General features: G+C 37.0%; 1 protein-coding gene across 7 annotated transcripts in view; it reads right to left on the bottom strand.

Annotated features, from left to right (window-relative positions):
• Nucleotides 1–9,255: 9,255 nt before the first annotated feature.
• CCDC85A (coiled-coil domain containing 85A) overlaps nt 9,256–21,788 on the bottom strand; it is a 193,687-nt gene continuing 181,154 nt past the window's right edge. For 2 of the 7 annotated variants that reach the window (XM_058667815.1, XM_058667816.1), the window contains one exon: nt 10,767–11,022. In XM_058667815.1, the coding sequence (XP_058523798.1) occupies nt 10,933–11,022 (90 nt within the window). In that variant the 3' untranslated portion in view covers nt 10,767–10,932. Of the gene's footprint in view, nt 11,023–14,670; nt 14,770–17,446; nt 17,567–21,788 lie in introns of those variants that run through there. The other 5 variants (XM_058667818.1, XM_058667813.1, XM_058667814.1 and 2 more) reach the window with 5 other exon arrangements.

The raw sequence follows: 21,788 nt of genomic DNA, 5'->3' as shown, positions 1-21,788 counted from the left end.
AACTTTTTATGAACATCATGATTTCTTTTTTTAAAAAAAGATTTATTTATTTTTATTGGAAAGTCAGATATACAGAGAGGAGGAGAGACAGAGAGGAAGATCTTCCGTCCGATGATTCACTCCCCAAGTGAGCTGCAACGGCCGGTGCTGCACCGATCTGAAGCTGGGAACCTGGAACCTCTTCCAGGCCTCCCACGCGGGTGCAGGAACCCAAAAGTTTGGGCCGTCCTCCACTGCTTTCCCAGGCTACAAGCAGGGAGCTGGATGGGAAGTGGAGCTGCCGGGATTAGAACCGGCGCACATATGGGATCCCGGGGCGTTCAAGGCGAGGACTTTAGCTGCTAGGCCACGCCGCCAGGCCCAAACATCATTTCTTACAGATACCCTAAGCCTAAGGCAATGACTTACTTCTCTAATTTCTGCATTTTTCTTATTTTCCAAAAAACTTCTGCATTGTGAGACTCACCCAGATAAAATTGCTAGTTTCAAACTTCAAGCATTGCCAAATATTGGAAGGTGACATTGTCTTTAATTGTATCACAAGGCAGAGGCAGGTTTGTTCTTTAGTAGCCAGTATGGGAATTCTTCAAAGATATTTGACCCTGTTAGGAATAGAGCTTGATAAGGCAAGTTGAAGTAGGCAGATCCTGTCCAGGAATCAATGCCAAGATTGCTCACAGAAAAATCAATGTGCCCTTAAGGTGAAAGAGGGAATGAGGAAACGCGAAGCTCGTTATAAAGTAAAAATTCTACTTACTACTACCTAATGCCAAGAAAATAAATGTTTGAGGAAATCTCACCCTGATTTCAAGGGGCAAGGAAGAGCCATCTGCAACAAAGAATAGAATTAACTGGTTTTTAATGTGTCATTTATCTGTTTTATTGGAAAATCAGATGTACAGAGAGGAGAGACAGAGAGGAAGATCTTCCATTGTCTGGTTCACTTACCAAGTGGCCGCAACGGCCAGAGCTAAGCTGATCAGAAGACAGGAGTTTCTTCTGGGTTTCCCATGTGGGTGCGGAGTCCCAAGGCTTTGGGCCATGCTCTGCTTTCCCAGGCCATAAGCAGGGAGCTGGTTGGAAAATGGAGTAGCAAGGGTATGTACCAGCACTGATATGGCATCTACTAGTCATCCATGCCCAGCCAGCATTACATTTTTTTGATATTTTGCATATATGGTTCCATAAGCATAGGGATTCTTCCCTCCACCTCTCCATTCCCTCCCCTACACTGTCTGTTACCATATCTTTATGATCATATAGTCCTTCAATAACAGTCACAAGCCCAACATTCTGCTATTTAAGTCTATCATGGCAACGTAGGTAGACAATAGCAGAAAGTCCAGTATCCCATTGTCAAAGCGTATTTGACAGTTTCATTGGGAGCTCTTCATTTCTTCGGGGACACAGTGCCTACGTCAGTGTGTCTTCACTTCCCAGTATGCTAGTCTCTATTATACAGTTTGTCTATGAGAATATATGTAGTATATGCAATTTTAGGTACATAATAATTCCCAGTCTACCTATCTTCCCCCTCTCCCTCCTGTTTGAGCTCTAATTTTTCTTTTAATTTTTGCAAGGGCTTACTATCAATGTACTTTATAAACAAAAGCTTAACCCTCCACTAAATACACAGTTTAGCAAGTAGTAATCATACCTCAATGTCAATTCCACCAATATACATTTTATTTTTTGATATTCTAAGTTATTTGCCATAAATAAAGGAAAACATAAAATTGTTGTCTGGGAACTGGCTTTTTCGCTCAGCATAATGTTCCCCAGTTACCTCCATTTACTTTCAGGATTTCATGCCTTTTTACAGTTAAATATTTCATCACACACCACACACACATTTGTGTATTATTTTTATAAAATGGTTGTTTTTTTTTTACTCCTGCATGGTAGTCATTCTATTCAGGATAAGGATATATTTAATATATTTTTGTAAGATTCAGTTTATTAGTGTTACCAAGATGGTTGGGAGTATGAGCTAGAAAGAAAGATCTTCATTTTTCTGCTACTCCCGAAAAGGCTGCAGCATCCAGGGCTGGACAAGGCCTTAGCTAGAACTTCCTTTTTTAAGACTTAAGAAAAATGAACTGATGCAGAAATCACATGTATTAGGGGAATATCATGTGACAGCCCAGTACATATACACACTGCTCCATGTTTAAACAGAGTAAATACATCTCTATTCAGGTTTTCAATTTTGTTTTCACTGAAAAACCTTGAGAATCCTTTCCTTCCAGCTTGTTTGTTCTAAAATAGTCATTACTTACAGTCGCCTTACTATGTAGTGGGTCACCAGAACATGCTATAATTTTATTCTCCAGTCATAGTATCAATCTATTTTTTCTTGAGCTACCCTCCCCACTCACATCCTTGTCTCTGGTACCACCACTATGCACTCAGTGTAAATGAGGTCAATTTTTGTTTAGATTTCACATATGAGGCTACAATGTGTAACTTGTCTTTCTGGGCATGGCTTATTTCACTTAACATAATGACCTCCAATTCTATCCATACTGTTTCACAGAAGATTCCATCTTCCTCATAGCCAATGGATATTCTATTGTGTGTATATATCACTCTTCTCTATCCACTAACCAGTTAATGAGCATTAACAGTGTCTGTCTGTTGGCTACTATGAAAAGAGCTGCAGTACACAGGAGTACAAATGTCCCTTTCACACAGAGCTTTCATTTCTTTTGGCAGTATACCCGGTAGAGGGATTGCTATATCATGGCATAGTACTATTTTTACACTTTTGAGTAACCTCCATATTGTTTTCCACAATGGTTGCAATAATTTACACTCCTGACAATAGCATGCATGCATTATTTCATTTCCTCACCAACATATTTTCTTTAAAGTCTCCTATCATTTAAAAAATGTACTAGCATGTAACATGCACTATGTTCCCTATGTATTCCCTATTCCCTACATATTCCACATATGAGAGATTGAATGAGAAGTAGGAAGGTTTTAACAGTATTTGCTCTTTCCAATCCATAAAAATAGACTATTATATCCAGATGCAACTACTTCCAAAATAGTTCCCAATGCAACCGGTAAACATATTTTGACAATAGGATGTTGGACTCTCTGCCATTGTTCATACCTACAATGTGAGGATATACTTAAATAGTAGAATGATGGACTTTGGATTATTTGTGAAGAAGTACACTAAACTACTGTAATAATATGGGAGAAATTAGTGTGGAGGAAGGATGGGGTTTGGAGACTAGAGAAGAAAAATCCCAGAGCCTATAGAACTCTGTCATAAAATAATAAGATAAAATGAAAGTGGAACATACTCTGTGTGTCCTCTTCAACTTCTTTCGTAAATGTGTTAGATTTATCTTTGTTTTGAGAGCGAGCTACTATTTCCTGATTAACACCCCACATGTCCACAATAGACAGGACTGGGCCAGGATGAATCTGGAAGCTGTTGACTCAATCTGCATCTTCCACATGGGAGGCAGGGATCCAGTTATTAAAATAGTTGTGTGCTGTCTCCTGGAGTGTGCTTTGGTAGCAAGTTGAAATGTGAGCTAAAAATTGAACTGAGGCAGCTCAGTACAGAATATAGGTCTCCTCACCTCTAGGCTAAATGCCTATTCTTTAGAATTGATTTATAATTTTCATTGCATGAATATCTCTTCTTGAATTTGTTATTCCTAGGTATATTATAATTAGTGTAAGCCTGATTTTTAAATAAGATTTATTTAAGGTGAAATTGAGAGATATCTTCCATCCTTTCTTCTCTGCCAAAAAGGCCACATTGGCAGGGGTGGTCAGGCTGAAGCCCTGAGCCTGGAACTCAGCTGGGACTGGAACAAACCCTTGGGACCCTGAATTCATGTCGGAGACCTGGGAGAAGTTCCTGCTTTTGGACTAGCTCAGTTCTGGTCGTTGCTTCCACTTGGGAAGTAAACCAGTGGATAGAAAATCTTTTTCTTTCCTTCTCTCTGTACATCTGACTTTCCAATAAAAATAATTTTTTTTTAAAGCAGGCATCCTGTTTTGTGCCCGATCTTATGGGAAAGGGCTTGAGCTTTCCCCATGTACTATGATGTTAGTCACTGGCTTGTAAATGAGTGGTTTCAAATAGTCCAGAAAGAATATGATGACCTTATGGTTTTATACTTTGTTCTGTTGATAACAGTGTATTAGGTTCCGTGGTTTATATGTGTATGACAGATATTGAGCAGTAGCTGTCTTCTTGTGGTGTTACTGTATAGTTTTGTTAATAATAGTCTCATAAGATGAGCGAACAGCATTGTTTTTAAAAAATATAATAAAACATCAGTACTAGTTCTCCTTTAAATGTTTAGAAAACATCATCAGTGAAACCATCTCATGCTGGTATTTTCCTTGATGAAAGATCCTCACTACAGATTGAATCGTGCTACTCTTGATGTGTTTAGATATTCTATTTCTTGATGATTCAAGAGTGGTAAGGTGTTTTTTTTTTTTTCATCAATTCATTATTCCCCAGGAATCTGTCCACTTCCTTGAGACTTTTAGTATTGCTGATGTGAAAGTAAGCATTTGGCACAGCCGTGATGTTGCCTCTTTGACCATCCACATCCCATATCAGTTCCAGGTTCAAGTCCTGGCTGCTTCACTTGGGATCCAACTTGCTGTTTTAATGTTCATCCAGGCAGCAGCAGATGATAGTTCGGATAAGTACTTGGCTCCCTGGCAGTCATGTAGGATGCTCGGAGGGAGTTTCTGGCTTCCAACTCTGGCTGTAGCTCCTCTAAGCCTTTGAGGTGTTTAGCGAGTGGAAGCAGAGAGATTGTCCCTCTCTCCAACTCTTGCTTCCTTGGTTTTCAAATGAAATGGAAAAAATAGTGTTGATTTGCAACAATCCTCTGTAAGTTTGTGGTGTTAGCTATCATGCCACCTCTCCCGTAGCTGCATAGTCTTCATCTTAGTTTAGGTAAGGGTATCAGTTTTGTGTTTTTAAAGAACCAAGTCTTTCATTGTTTCTTTTATAATCTTAAAATCTCATGCCATCAAAAATCTTTCTTTGGTGCACTTACACTAAAATTTCAGACAAAGTAATGGATTTTGTAGTTGATTTTTTTCTGATGGGGCATCGATTACCATCAGCTTCCCTGTGAGCACTGCTTTCCCTAAATCATTTTCATGTGCTCCAAGATATATTTTGCCTAATGTATTCCTTGATACAGTAATGGTTCAGGAATAAGTACTTTAATTTCCTATTTGTATAGCTTCGATAGGCTTCTTTATCAATTTCTAGTTATTTGCATTGTAGTCATAAGATACTTAATCTGCATGCAGTTCAAAGATATATTTGTTTTGTGATCTATCATAATTTTTCTGGAGAACATGCCACAGATTGTGAGGATAAATGTTCTAGCCGCTGACTGTGGTGTTCTTGAAAATATCAGTTAGGTTTAATTTGCTTAGGATGCATCTTAACTCTTTTTTTTCTTTGCTGATTATCTGTCCAGTTGATCTGTCCATTGTTGATATGGGAAAGTCCTCTACTATTGTATGTAGAGTGTAATGTTTGCTTTATGGCTATCTTTTTATTTGTGTTGCTTTCTCTTGCTTAATATTAACTATCAATATGCTGTTTACTTGTCTCTTTTTACTGATTTTCATTTAAAAATTAATCTAATTACACAAATGGAACGTCCCCAAAATCAGGAGGGGGATTTGTTTAAAGTACAGAACATCTTAATCCATTCCTTTACTGTGTTTGCTTATGCTTAGAGAGCAGATGAGTCTCTTGTAAGCATCATATGGGTGACTTTAAGTCTATCCACTCTTTGTTGTTTAATAGATTATATCCGTTTGTATTTCATGCAGTGATTGATAAGTGTAGTCTTCCTACTGCCATCTTGATACTTGCTTTCCAGTTTTAGTGTTGGTTCCTTTTTTCACCCTTTCAATTTTCCTTTGCAGTAGGTGATTTCTTCTTGTGTGTCTTGAATTTTACTATTTTTTATAAGTCTGTCATGATTCCGATTGTAGTTAATCATAAGGTTTACACAAATAATGAAGATAGATCATCTTTTCATTATAAGTAGTTATTTTGCAATAAAACTTCTTAATGTTGATCATAAAGGGATACTCAAGATAGCAATAAAAAACTGTAGATCTGTAGTACATAATTCCTTATGTCTGAATTCCAGTGTGGGTTTATGAAAGGCTGTATGAGATAGAGGCAGAGATAGAAATGAAGGAGATGTAGGCATAGTTTGAGAGTATACGAGCTAGAGGTCTTTCATCCAATAACTTGCTTTCCAGATGGCCACAATATTCAAGCTGGGCCAGGTCAACTCCTGGAGCACGGGACTCCAAGTGGGTTTCTACATGGATGGCAAGGACCCACATATTTAGGCTTTTACTAACATATTTCTAGGGACATGCACAGAGTGTTACTGAAAATAGAGCAGCTAAGACTTGAACTAGCTGTGTGCAGTGGAATTATGTCACTGCTGGTGCTGGCTTAATGTGCTGTTCCATACCACCATCCCCCACATTTAAGAATTGTTGATGCTCCTTTAATATCTGTGTTGCTTGTCTCTTCATATATTAATTTCATCTTGTTTTTCATCTTAATACTAAAAATATGGTCTATATACTATGTCTTCAATATTTTCTGTAGTTTTCTTAACTGTGAGCTTTCTGCTTTCTGATAATTTCTTATTTGGTGGAATCTCTGTGAAAATATTCTTACATTTACCTTAAGACAGGTTTGATGATAACACTTCTGACTCTTGTTTCCCTAGGAGTGTTTTTATCTTTCATATCCAGGAGATACCTTTCCTAGGTATAGTATCTTGATTGGATATAGTGTCTTTTTGTTTTGCTTTTTTCCTTTAACTCTATTGGAGTCTAATCCTATTGCTTCCTGGCCTATGAATTTTCTACTGATAAGTCAGCTGTCAGGCAAATTACAGCATTGTCTATGTTTTCTCAGCTTTGAGAGACCTCTAACCTTAGATAGCTTGAATATAGTATGATTTGGGGGTAGATTGGGTTGAGTTGAATCTGAATGGTGGTATTCTACTTTGCTATATCTTGATCATTGTATATTTATCTTGGTTTGGAATATTTTCTGTTCATACCTTTCTGACTATGATTTATACCTCTAGCTTTCTCTAGTCTCCTTTGATTCAAGCAGTTTAAATGCTTGTTTGTTTTATGATGTCACAAAATTCCTTTAATTCCTTTTTTTCTGATTTCCCTTTCAAATAGCCAATTCTGAGGTCACAACTGCATCTGTGTTGAGATACTTTAGTATTGTTGCCTTGCACCACACTGTTAATTTTTCTTAGTGTCGTTTTTACCTCAATGATAACTGTTTGACATTTTTACAATTATTTCCATCATTCCATGAGTCTGTTACAATGTTAAGTCATTTCTCTTTGTTGAAGGTTCACTGAATTTTGAATTATTATTTGGAATAATTATTTTGAATTCATTGCTTCCCTTTGGTGGGGTCATGGTTCCCTCGAAGTCCTGAAGGCTGTTGGCCTGTGAAGCCATCCACACAGTAAAGTGTTTGCAGTCTCTGTCATCTGGTTGTGCAGGCCCCCCTACCGAAAATCTAAGCACTCTGAATGTTTGCTGAGTCCATGAACCTATCATAGTGCTAGATGGAAACGTGTGCATTTCCATGAGTCCTCTGTGGGCTCTCCCAGTTCTCCATAAATCTGCAGTTGGTATATAGCTTAAAAATGAACTGATAAAATGCTCTGAAGTGAGTATTCCATCCCTTCTAGTTTCTTCCTGGCACTGAAGTAGACCTAGACATCTAGTCCCATAGCCACCAATGCTTCAATGCATGATCTCACTGGGGCCTGCAACTCATCAAGATGACAACAGCAGAGGGATAGGACCACAAAAAAACACAGGTAAAGTTTGCTACTGCTGGATTATTTCATCAGCTGGGTACCAAGGCCAGAGGCAGTCCTGTACTTATTTTCCCACCCTATTCCCTGTGGCTGAAATCTTACTCCAGGCTGTCTGCCTAATGTTGGAAGAGGGCTGGAAGAGAGTTCCTTACATCTCACATGCACAATGCTCTTAGCATTCGATGCATGAGAGGCTGATAGAAGAAAGCCCAAAACAAAGCCATCTTGCCAAAGGTAGGGACAGTCCCTTGGTTATCTGGTCAAAAAGCTGCAAAGGCTCTGTCTGAAGGTACCGATCTGACAGCTGCAACCATGCGCTTTGTCTAACATTGGGTTTAAGGCCTGGACCTAATTGCAACAGGGAATAAAGGTTTCTCCCACTACACAGCACTACTGGATGCCAAGAGTTGGGGCTAGGGATTGACTGAAGTCATTCCTTCCTTTGTCAGTGAAGTGTTGATCTTACTAGTGAGGCATTATTTTTTGCTTTCCTTAGCACTTGTAAAGATAGTTTGTTAATATATGTTCAACCAGTGCCTCTGTGGGGAAGATGATCAGCAGAATATCGCAGTCACCATCCTGTTAACCCTCTTGACTAATATATCTCCTAGAAGTACTTAATGTCTTGGCTCAGAAACCCACACAGTGTTCATTTGGCAGCAGTAGGTATTCATCATCTGTTGATTGAATGAAGGAACAGTCATGCCAGTTAGGCTACCAATAGTTTATTGAAAGTTGTAGAAATGGAAGACCTATCAGCATTGTGTCTTTGAAGCTCTACCAACATAGGTAAAACAGTATTTGTCTTAGGAAAGAAATGACCATAATCTAAATGTGGTCACCTGTAAGAATGGTGCCACTCATTTTGATTGATGCATTCTGTAAGTAGGGGCTAATGCTAAAGGTAGGAAAGCTGATTCCACGATATTACTAGTGAATTTAAAAATTACCTTCTCTGAGGATGTATGTTTTCCCAATCGTGTCTTGAGAGTAAATATGTTATATCTTTCCCTAGTAATGCATACCCTTTTCAAATAGTTTCACATTTTGGTTGCCATTTCTTTTAGTATTTCTTTTCCAGTAAATCTCTTTAGTGCTTTAATAGTGAAATCATTAATACTGCTTAAATTTACTATGTATAAATCAAAAAATGACTTCATAGCCAAGTTGAAAATATTGTTAAACACCACCAGATAAATTGTTACTATTACAGAATATGTGCAAATTCAAAGATTGGCTATTAAATCTCTCATAGGTGTATTTTAAAACTTATCTTTGCTCTATATTTAAGATTAAAGCATCTATATTACTAAGAAATCCACTCAACTTAGAAAAACACTTAAAATGACAAAGATAGTGTGATTAAATAATTTATTACCATTGCTATGATGAACACATATACTTGATACTCAATTTTATGTAGAACTTTAAAAAAATAGTTTTAATACAGTATCAAAATTTACACATGTATATTGTCAAAAGACCAGTGTCTCGTGTTAGATTCTACAGGCTCTGCTGCAGGCATAACAACTTGTTTTAAATTCTTCAGCATGTAGGAATGCAACAATTTAAGGACAAAAGCTCTTTTATAAGAAGGTGTAAATATAGTAAGCAATTTCCCCTTTCAGAGTAATACTTTAAAATATAATATTTTAAAGAATGACTGGCTTGAATTGTAACCCAATTATAATTATAGAAATAATTCTATAGTAAATTAATGCATAAATAGTTTCTGAAAATAAAGACGTGGGTTATAACCTGTTTTTAAAGTATTACAAAATGTCTTTACATTCCCCCAGCAAGGACAATTAATACACTGCATAATGAACCCATTTAAAAAGCACATAACATCTATTATGAATAAAATTTCAGTAACTCGGTATATAATAAAAACTGGGAACTGTTGCATTCCTACTTTTATAATCTTAAACTACAGTAAAAAAATGTAGCATTCTGTCACAGGCCTCTTGCACATTCATACAAGAAACTATCATTGCATTTAGATAAACACAAATTCCATAGCGTTTCCAATACACACATCCTAATATTATATGTATATATACCAAAAACTAAAAACAAAGCTAGCACACCTCTTTTTGAAACCTCAAGCAACCTGAACAAGAGCTTTTAGTTTCAATTATGAAAAACATGCGGAGATTTCATAAAATGTTAGCTGTAGTAGGCAATGAAAGCTGTTCAATAAATGCAGTGCAATATTTTAAAGTTCACATAAAGTTTAAATATAGCTGTCTAGAAACTAAATATAGAAATGGACACCTCACAGCTCAAAACACTCAGAAAAGCTATGTTTTGTTTTTAGTTGAAATTGTTAACATTCACATCAATGGATATACTTAGTGAATATATATGTTCAGAATTTCCCCCATGATATGTATTTTTGAGCAGTTTTAAAAAATCACTCATTTGAAACGGTACTCTGATAAGCACTTTACAAACTCTTGGTAATCTAGCTGGTAAGAAAGTATATGTACCATTTTTAGCACCTCAAAAAAAAATTAAACCCCAGAAACCATCTAAATGAATTATGGATTATAAACGGACACTCTGACTGAATTACAGAGGTAGTTGCCCAACTCTCAAACTTGGGAAGTTGAAAAATACCTCTTCATGTCTTCAACAAACATGGGAGAAAATTCCCTAAGTGTACGCAATAAGCCAACTCTATTGAGACCACTAAGGTTCTATCAAGACTCTTCTACCATGCATGTTGCCTTATTCTCTGAATCCTGGGGAGTTAGAAATGCCTTAGATCTATTGAACACAATGGTACCAAAATGGTAAATTTTCAAAGATACCTTGCTGGAGATTGACTCTTGTGGACACTGAAATGAAATACATAGAACATGAGCTGTTAGAGAGAAGTTATATTAAATATGATAATAGGAGAAATACGTGCAATGTACAAACACTCCACGTTATCCTATGAGTCCAGGCTTGCTGGAACCCATTCTTGGCTTTTTCTTCTTTTCTTTGCTGTCTGGCAGTGATGTCGTGTTTGAAAGAGTGCTTTTCACATTGGTCCTTTATACTGGTTTCCTGATAAATGTTGCCTAATTCCAGGACAGGAGCCTGCAGCATCTCCAAGTTTCCTCCACACAACCTTAAAAGAATGATAATAATGAGTGAGCTTTTTAAACTTGTTTTTCCCAAACAGATTTGATACACCAAGAGAGGCAATGATGGATATGAAGACAAAATATCCAAATGAATGAGCTCAAAAACAAATGAGATGTCAAGCTTCTCAAACATGGGTACTTCTCAGGAGTAGGGGGCTGCTATGCTTGGACAGTAGCAACCAGGGCCACACTTCCACAGTGATGTGCCAATTTTGATTCCATGAACAGACCTAAATTTTCACCATACACAGAGCACTTGGGGAACTGAAACAATAACTCCTTCAGAAAATCTGATTTTATCAGTGGAGATGAGGAATGGACACATTTATGAAAGCTCCCCAGCTGATTTTTAGCAACCAGATTGAATTTGCAAAGGTGTTCTCATCTCATGCATACAACCAAGAATATCACTTTTTAAACCACTGATGTAAGTGAAGGAGCTTTCTACCTCTGTTTAATTCCTGAGCCAACAGGCTTAAAACTGAAAAATTTCCCTAGTTTTCTTCAGTCATCATGAAGCTGAGCTACTAAACAAGATCTCTCGATTATGAACAGAAACCATCCAAATAGAGGAAAAACTTCAGCAAAGATGTTTTAAAATGGGCCATCATTTAAACATATTACATGTTATTAATATGAAATTATTGAATTCACCAGTAAGATCAACAATCTAACTAATTGGTTATACACATTGAGTTCACATCCATTAACAGCCATAACTCTCTGGAGGGTTTTACAGGATTTCCACCGAATGTCTCAGGGTTCTAAGACAGAAAACCACTTTCTTATTCATGGAAAACACTGCTTTCTAGTTTGCTTTTGCTTTGAACTAGTGGATGTGTTTTACCAGTACCATTAACAGGAATTTCATTTGAAGACTACTACTACTAGTCTGTTTCAACAGACATTACTAAATGATAAACATCCATTCATACTTGAAGAGAGCTATAGTTATGCTTATTAACAATTTGGAAAGGAATTCTGTGAACTGCTCAAGCAATCCACAAAGGAATATGAGAATCCTTTGGTGGTCTTGAGCCAAATTCCTTAACAGTGAATCAAGAAACTTTACTTCCCTAGCCTCTGAAGGTAGCAGTATTAGCCCCACGTGTTTTGTTTGGTTTAGAATGAGGAAATACATGCTTGAAGCCCTCACATGAATCATAGACCCAAAGCATTACAGTTAATACTGAAAAGTCTATCTGCTCAAATGTGCAACACAATGTATCTTAACATAGCTCTACTGCTACATGGTGTAGGTAAACTCTCACAAGAGACAGAGCTCCAAAATAAAAAGGATCCAAAAGAGGACACAGAAGTAGTGACTACAAAAAGCAAACTCCATGTGTTTAAGATTCTGAGAGATATAGTTACTAGTCAAGTATTTCAGCTGTCTGCAAGGAATTTACAAGAGCCAAACAGACAAAGGTAAAATAAAATAGTGTCTAAAATGATATATTTTCTTATGCCTGAAAGTATGTTTATTTCTATAGCACAGTATAAATGGTCACCCACCAACATGATGGTGGTATGGATAAGTCTATGTATGTGGCAACAATTCATATCCAGGAAGAACACCAGAAACTATGGTAAAACTTCTATTGACTTCCACAAGGGTTAAACAACTCATTTTGTGTCAGGAAAAAGCTTTATACTTTTGCAACATTATAAAAGCAAATAGTTCTTCTAATAGGGATTCTATGTATTATGGAGTTACTATTCCGAAGAACTTGAACTCAGCATTTTTCTGTATCTTTACGGTTTCTTTTTCATGGTCATAGAATTTATGGTAGTGACAATCATTTTTAAAACACCATTTCTTCTAGGTTATGTTCAGGTATAGGTCAGATTTATGTTGGTTGACAATTTTCTCAATCTGGAGATGAAAGATACCCTAAACTTTCAAAGGTTATAAGGAGGGCAAAACTTCAATATCCTGCAATTATAAGTGTTTACATATATTTATATACCTATATGATTGTATATATGTAAACATTTAATACCTATAATACATAAATGCTACCACATGGTGATTTTTTGGGAAAAAACTGTGAAGATGAACAAAAAACTAATCTAGATTAAGCCCAGTAGCAGGTTTGTTATTGAACACAAGCATTTTCCAGTGAAGGAGAGAGGGAAGAAGGGGCATTTCTTCACAGAAATTCTGAAACTTAACAGTGTAGTCTCTGTAAGACACACAGCAGAGAAAACACAAGAGCTTGTCCTCAAAGGTAATGTGGGCATATCCCTGAGTTCACTGCTCACTAGAACATGATTTAACAACTTGATTTCTGGAAAGTTTAAGTAAGGGATGAGTGTTGGAAGATAACTGACACTGGGCAATTCGTAAGGTAACTCAGACATCCGATTAGAAACTCCCAACACTTGGTATTTCTCGGGCATTGGTCCCTTAGTCAATACTTCTTGGGTGAACTGTATTGCTCCTTCCATAGTCAACAGATGGGAAGATTCATACATTCATAGGCATGCAACTTGTAGTTTCAATTTGAATTAAACACAAGCTCAATAGTCATAAGGAACAGTGATGTGTTAAGTGTATCATGGCAACAAATACTAGTGACTTAGAGAAGCAGACAACAAAGGAGATGCAGAAAGGAAACATAGCTTGAGAAGGGCCATAAAGAGCATCCACGATGCCCATATGACATCTTATGTAACATTACTGGATTCCAGAAACATCTTCATAAGGTACATGAAGAAAATCTGGTCCTAATATAGCTCAATCCAATGGGCACTGCTAGGTAATTCTGATAACCAAGCTAATCAACAGTCAGAAGATACACTATAATATAGGGTGCCTCAAAATTTGTAGCAAATATGTAATGTGAAAAAATGTAGAGATTTCAAATGTTTTGCACCAAAATAATATGTTTCAATTCCATTTTCCAGGACCATTTACAAGTACCCACGTATGAAACCACATAAAACCAATCCTAACTAATGTTTGCATTAAGAAATGACTTAACCACTATTCCATTTAGCTCTTTAAATGTATATCCAGGCATAATATGCAAAAACTAATAATCACCTTGGATATCCATCATGTAAACATACTTTTCCATCTTTCTATTGTGTTACATACTTCATGGGTAGATTTCTCTTTGTTCAGTTATCTCACGTGGCTATTTTTTTCTCAGGTTTGGTCAATCACTGCATGCAAGACAATATGTTGCGTGACATGGAGCACACTGATCGTACATAAATAGCAAGTATTGCCAACTAAGCTGTTGACTTCTAATAATGAAGAGGCTGCATTTCATTTCCATTTTTAAATCTCAATCTTTAAAGACTTAAAGGTATATGAAAGTTATTTAATCAAAATTAGCATTACATGTTTTAGGCAGTAAGTTCTATAGTGGAAGTGTTCATAATTTTGTTTGGAATAGAGACTTGCCTGATGATCTCTATTCTGAACACTTACTAACAGAATCTTGTTACGTTAAAAAATGCAGTAAAACAGGCTAAAGAAAAGAAACAGGAGAATTGGTTCTATTTTCACATAAAGCAGATGCATTTGGTCAGCATTTTAGAAAGCAGGTCTTCATAAAGCGATAGCTAAGCTATGATGAGGCTTTCAACACAGAATACACAATGAAGCACATCAAACTTACATTGCACATTTCTCTGACTATAGCTTTTTCTGTCTCACTAAGGTCATGTTCATACTCTTTACCCTGTTGGCGATCTACAGTTTCCTCAACATCCAAGACCTGGATTTGTTGAAAAACAAAAGCAAATTTCACATGGAAAAACAACTTGTTAGTTAGAATAAAAGCATCAAGGAGCTCTACCCTGTAAAACCTTTACTTTTCTCCGTGTCTGCATATCAAAGTGGATTAGCAAATGGCAGAGGCTTTTAAAAGCCGTTAATTGTCCTGAAACCTATCTGGAATGAATTCTACTAAGTTTTCAGATGGACATTAAAAGCAATCCATTGTATCACTAATAGCCAATCGAATTCATTCACATGTACACTAATGAGGTGCATTTAATTTGTTATTAAAGCAATCTAGCAGTACAAACTATTTGAAGATAATCAGTGTAATGGCAAACAATAGACATAATCATATATGCCAAATAGTCCAGGTGATATGTAGACCGGGCCTACAGAAAAGATGACAGTGACAGATAAAATTACTCAGAACCTAAGGCTATGCCCATAAGATCTATTGATTTCACAGTTCTTGCTTGAGCATGTAACCACAGCCTAAAACAAAGATGGTTCTTTCATAGCAGCGAAGAGATATACTAGTGTTTCAGAGAAAATATTCAAACAGTTTAAATATTTTTCCGTTAAGTAAGATGTCCAGAGATTAAACGTTTTTATATAAGTTTAGTGATCTGTTACCACTCATCTAAATTTGCCCTAAATGGATAGAAAATATGTCCAAATTTCTCAGATGGATGCTTTCAGTAGTAGGAAAGGAAGCAAAACTTTGGCTTTGAGAAACCAGAGCATTTATGCAGCCAATACAATTATTGTTCCTAAAAGCTCCCAGAAAACTGTCCTGCTGGGGGTTCCACTGTCCTCATGGTCAGTGCTGATTTTGACAGCTAACACTGTCACCTTAGAACCTGTACCAGTAGAGAATTAACCATAGTAAGCCTTTTCAATGCCTTTTAAAATGTAACCTTAATGTCAAGTTCACAAACACTGAAACTGACTAGAGTTTAATTCTGTAAATATATAATCTAATAAACTATTCTAAACTCCTAGTTATTGGTAATTATCACTTCTTATAGCTCACTTTACAGCTAATTCACATCTTTTATGTACTTAGAAGAAATCAATGTTTGTGCTCAGTGAATATTCATACAGCTTGAAGAGCTCCTTGAACATATTCTACAAATTTCATTTGTAATATCGCAAGTGTGTACTTCAAATCAGTTAATTCCAAAATGGAAAGGAAGTTCCAATTAATAGTTATGCATTTTAAAGCAGGAAACTATAACAAATGAGCTAGTTTCTTCATCTGATACACAGCATCTTCCCACAAACCATAACCATTGGGTTTATCGGGACCTGGAGCTTGCAATAGATTAGAAAATGAGCAACTCAGCAATTGTTTGAATTATGCATTTCAGTTGTTATTACATTGTCTCCTCTCAGGATCATTTTTGTTTTCATTCAAACTTTTCAAAATTGTAAGAACTTTTCTTTGTCCTCCACTCACTGTAGGCCACGCTAACAGCTCTTGAGAATGAAGGAAAAATCCCATTGCAACTGCCTATGACCATAAGATTCAAAGAGCAGCTGCCATTTAAAAAGGCAGCCAGTCAAAATGGCATGCACATACTTTAAATAGTGACAAGTACTGCTTTTGGAATATGTGCAGACACACTCTAACATTGCAATGTTGAAGCCATTTTCTGGTCCGTTTCCCACTTTTAGAGTGCTTTTGATAGCTACTGAAAATTCCTGCTAAATTTCGTATCAACTGCTATTGGGGAGAGGAAGTGGCTCACTAGTGGATGAGCCAACTGTACTAAAATGCAGAACAAAGCCTCCAATTTGGGGGGGTTCTCTCCCGCTTGCTTACGTACACCAAGAGAAGTGTTGGGTTGCCTTCCCCCAAAAGTACAGCTTCACTCTAATAATGAATCATTCTGAAACAAACCATTGGAAGGAAGGTTATAAAGTACATGTGGGAAAAGAATTGAGGCACTCTACCCAATTTACGGCTCCAAAGGGGGGCGGGGGCAAGGCTATATATGGGAATTATTCAGAACAATGTTTCATATTTTGGAGTTGATCACCTTTAAGTAACTGGCTCAATCTTCAAGCACTTCTGTTGCTGGGATTAATTTCTTCTCTTAGATAATAACGTATATACACACACAATTATGCCACTTTATTAGACTGGGAAGCTAATTATTGGTTAAAATGATAAATGTCAGTCAAATCACTTTTCCAATACCTTATAAAATAGCACTAAGTAAAAATCTGATTTCAACTTTGTAGATTTTTGTTCACCGTAAGTTGCACAACATACTCCCTGCATACATGGTTCCCCCCTTTATTTTGACCACCTCTTACTCCCTACATTTGAAGACATCCATGCTAAACACATTGCACATAAAATACCTGCCGCAGTATTTTGCACATATGGATACACATGCATGTCAGACTTGAACTTCAATGCAGACTGGTATGAGTCACATTACTTCAAACAAAATGATACAACCAGGAGCAATCATAAGTACGCAAGCTGCTTTAAAAAAGATGAAAATCATAGGTCACAAATTAAGATTAAAATGTTACTCCACACAAGGTCAAGAACATAAAGTATCTATGGTTAAAGAAAGACTGTGAGGGCTATCAGACCACAGCAAACAAGCCACAAAACAACTGAAGGTCTAGATAAATGGTTGCACAAGGTCGGTTACCTTAAGAGAATGTACCACGGGTTCAGGCTGCTGAGAAGGTGTGGCATGTCCACTGAAGCTAGCAGGAGAGTTGGGTGAACTGTTATTCCCATCAGCCCCTGATGACAACCTAAAAGAACCCTTAGTAGAAAACCAACAACTTTGTTATTAAAACAAAAGTCGTTCATAACTACATAGATGTCATTCAATATCTCAATTTCACTGCCAAATGAAATTTAGCCACTCTTAACAGCTTGATAGCATCTTTGGATAGTCAGAAAACATTAGGTGGAATATACTTGCTGTTTGACCAGCCAAAAAATCTTAACCAAAGCGCTTCTCCACACATTACTAGATGTCATCTCTGCTTTACAGAGAGAAATTCCCCCAAGAATGGACATGAAGAGTATTTCAAGAGTGAGTTTTGAAACTAAATTACTCAAAAACAAGGCATTTGAGTTACACCACAGCTGAGTTCAGTATGCTCACTCAGCCGGCCAAATGCCATGTTCCATCCAAATCAGAAAATGCAGACAAAGCAAGTCCTGGCATTATGACAACACTCTACAAAACACAGTAGAGCGTTTTCTAATGAGGTTTAAGTAATTTGACCTTAAATGATGCTGTTGCTTTCTGGCTTTTTGAAAAATGCACAAATAGGTAATTTCTATATATTTTTTTCTTCAGTGATTCTTCAACTTAACTGGTAAGAAATCAGAATTCCAGCATATTTAATTTGACCTATGGGATTAGAACTGGAAATTTCTACAGGTTGCTTGGGGAAGGCCAATGGATCAGCACAAAAATGAAATGTAGCAGTTACTAACTCTCATTTTTAATCAGTCGGCATTTATACTAGACTAATAACTGCTCTATTGGAATTGATTCTGTCCATACTCCCTGAATAGGAGTCAGTGACGGTGTATCATGTAAATTCACCTAGGAGAAACCTCAGCACTTTGGGGTATGAATCTGCAGCAATGCAGGTCAACATTTACAATGTAAATTTTGAGAAAGAGAAATGCTGCAGAGGCAACAGTTACAGATAAGGGGTATATGTGAACCACACTTTTTACAGGGAAAGCTACAATCAATATTCATTTTTAAGGAAATAATTACTGATTCAATTTCAAGCATTCTCTTGTTATTTCTTCTTTAATCAAGTTCTGCCCCAGGTGGCTTTAAAGAGGAATGTCCTATTTCTGTCCTCTGTTGCTAATAAATTAATAGCAAGTGGTGGCATAAGACAGTTCTAATCTCCTCTGGACATAGAAATGGCAAGATTTGCTTTCTGGTATTTGTAGCTCAGATGTGACCAGCAACATAAAGTCTGATGCAAATAATAAAGGGAAAATGTTAAAATGCTGAGAGGGAAGGTACAACCTTTCCCTTTCCCTCACCACTCAAGCATGAACAGCTCAAATTGTACAAGAACTTGGGAGTTACAAAAGGAAGTTTTTAAGTAACCCCTGTCCTGTGGTGGTTATTTCCTCTTCTTAACTGGCACCATGTTTATGAACTCTGGAGCACTTGAGTTCCCAAGTTTAGATTTTTCTTTGCAGATTTGGCAAAAAAAAAAAAAAAAGGTATGCATAGCAATACTAGAGCAAATCTGCTTTTTCCCTGAGCCTCTATATTTTAGAAGAGAAAATTGCTAAAATCAATATAAATAGCCTCTCTAAACCAAGTCATATTGGCCAGTTGCCATTATTTGCTTTAATAAATAATTGCTTCATTTCTTAAAAAGGCTACAATAGGATCTTGCCTAGAGTATACAGTATTGTACGGAAGAGTAGGGAAATAAAAATAGCAATTTAATGCTTGAATGCTAAGTATTTTGAGACCCATGCACTAGTGATCAACCAAAGTACTTAAATACCCAACTGGTAAAATGTAATGCCAAGAGGGGCTAAATAGTTTCCTTGAACAACAACATCAAGCACCTCATTGTATTACACATTGATTAGTACCACAGACTAAGACATCTTCTATGTTCTCAGTAGAATAAGACCATTATTTAGGAAATTATATAGGTTCAGTTGACTTCCAGTCGACCAACAGATAGCCACTGAACACCAAATAATTTTAAACAGTGCCTTGGAGTTTATTTCCATAATGTTAAGACTATTTAAACGTCTGCAGGCTGAATCAAGATTGAAAGTCTAAAAAGAAAATTGGAAATGTGCCACCTTTAGTTGCTTGGGTATTTTTTAAATGATTTTTTGATAAGCCTCTGAAAATTAAAAATAAAAAATGAGTTATTTCAGAGGCATAGTCTCTCCACTACAGAGTTCAACAGATAAAAGATGTTGAATGCAGCCACTGTCACCTGGGCAGAGGCTCAACAGGGTGAGGCCTGGTGAAGTGCTTGGATTGACATTGTGTTCAAGCTGCACATGGCCCCTATGCACCACCTCTCGCTCACTAGTCAATTGGAAAAGACCAGGAATAATTTTCCAAGCTGTTCTAGAGATATCATCAGGGTGCTCATTTTCATGGTCACAGATATTTCTTTTTCTGTTCCTTCCATTTGGGGTTGCTCAACCTGCAGGCTCGGGGGGGAAAAAAATCTGCAGGTGAATGTTGAGGAGGTCAAAGTGCCTCCTCCCTCCCCAGGGTCACATAGCCAATAATGGTGAATGGCCTTATTCTCCCCGAACCAGTGCAACCTTTCGCTCTAGCAGCAGAAGCTACCTGGTAGGGCAGCCAGCTGACTCTTCACTCACCGGCAGAGTGGGCAGGCATCGTCCTATTCCTCGGCACCCTTGCCACCACTGCAAGACCCGCCGGGCTCTGGGCCCCCAGCCTTTCTCCATATTTGAGCTGTTTTTAGTTGGAGGTTGCCTTCTATTCTGGGTGGCCTTATATTTGGAACAACATGGTACAATCACTCAGAAAAATACTGTTTCCCAATCGCAGTGAAGCAGATAGAACAAGAAACTTAATGAAATGATCCACAATGACCACAATGGCAGGTTACAACATGCATCTGTAGCGAGGGGAAAGTAAAAACCATCTATGGTCCTACTCCTGACACCTAACACGCACTCTGCTCAGTCTTCAGCAAAATGATAATATTCTCAAGCTACCTAAAAGATACAGGTGACAAAATAACAAAGTGAGGTTGCTTAATTGTTTCATGGATTTTACCTGTGAAATAAGTAACTACCATGGTCTTCCAAGTACGTAAACTGTTGAACTTCAAATCCTGAGTTTTGAACACTGTGCCTTTGTTAAACACAAGTATGTGTGTATTATATGTATATGTGTGGGTGTGGGTGTGTCATTAATACTGAGAAAAACACTGCATCACATGGAACAAATTATTATTTTACTTAAATTAGATAATTATCATAATGTCTAACTCCAAAATTTCTGTTCTCATTAACATAACAGATAAAAAATCGAAAAAAAGTCCCTAAATTTCATAGTTTTCTATGGCCAAACTCTATTCCTACTAAAATAATCAGAAGCAAAACACACTGACTGAACATGATCTCGTGTCCCTGTCAGGTTTCACCAAGATCTTCACCTAAGTATACTCCGTTCCCAGGAATCAAACATTACGGAAATTTCACAAAATTGTCCAAACTTTGATGTTAACTTTAGGAGATGGAAAATTGAAATATTTTACTTATGAATTTTTTTCCTCTGGAAGTTTGTTGTGTATTCCAAGTAATGCCAATTTAATTGTCAGTAATCTCTAACTTCCTGGAAGCTAAACAACGAAGAAAAATGCATCAGTCAAAAATAGAAAATGAGAAGCAATGACGCCCAGCAGCTGATAATGACGAAACTTTTCTGAATCTCTGAAATGAGTACCAGTTAGCTATTACAGAGGTAACTTGCACGCCAGTCTTCACAAGGCAGAAACAGGATAGAAAATCGTTATTCACACCTGGGTGACACTGACCTTTCAAACATTACAAAACTGACTTCAACATTTCCCCTTTGGTAATTATTTCTTCAAGTGTCCAATCCTGTTGCATAATCAAAAGAGCTATAACTGTTTCCAACCATTTCATACACGGCATATACTGACAGTTTAAAATTCACACTATATAATGCTGAGTCATGCAAAATGTATAGTTATTTTTATTAATACAGACATGATCACCTAGATTTGGTCATTCTCCATGATTTATGCAGCTCTCTGACCTTATGTGTTTCAGATTCCACAACGAAATAAAACATGAGCACCAGAATCCCAACGTTCATTCTTCACTGATGTGGGTGAAATCCTGACACTTCTCCATTACAGGAAATTTAACTACCATGCTCAGAAAATCTGAGTGTGTCCCTAAAACCATTAGAAAGCCTGCCTGAAAGAGTAGCCATGTAGGTAGTTTGAGAGACCAGATGT

Source organism: Ochotona princeps, chromosome 8 (genome assembly GCF_030435755.1).
Source record: "Ochotona princeps isolate mOchPri1 chromosome 8, mOchPri1.hap1, whole genome shotgun sequence".
NCBI lineage: Eukaryota > Metazoa > Chordata > Mammalia > Lagomorpha > Ochotonidae > Ochotona > Ochotona princeps.
This window is presented reverse-complemented; position numbering and strand designations above follow the sequence as displayed.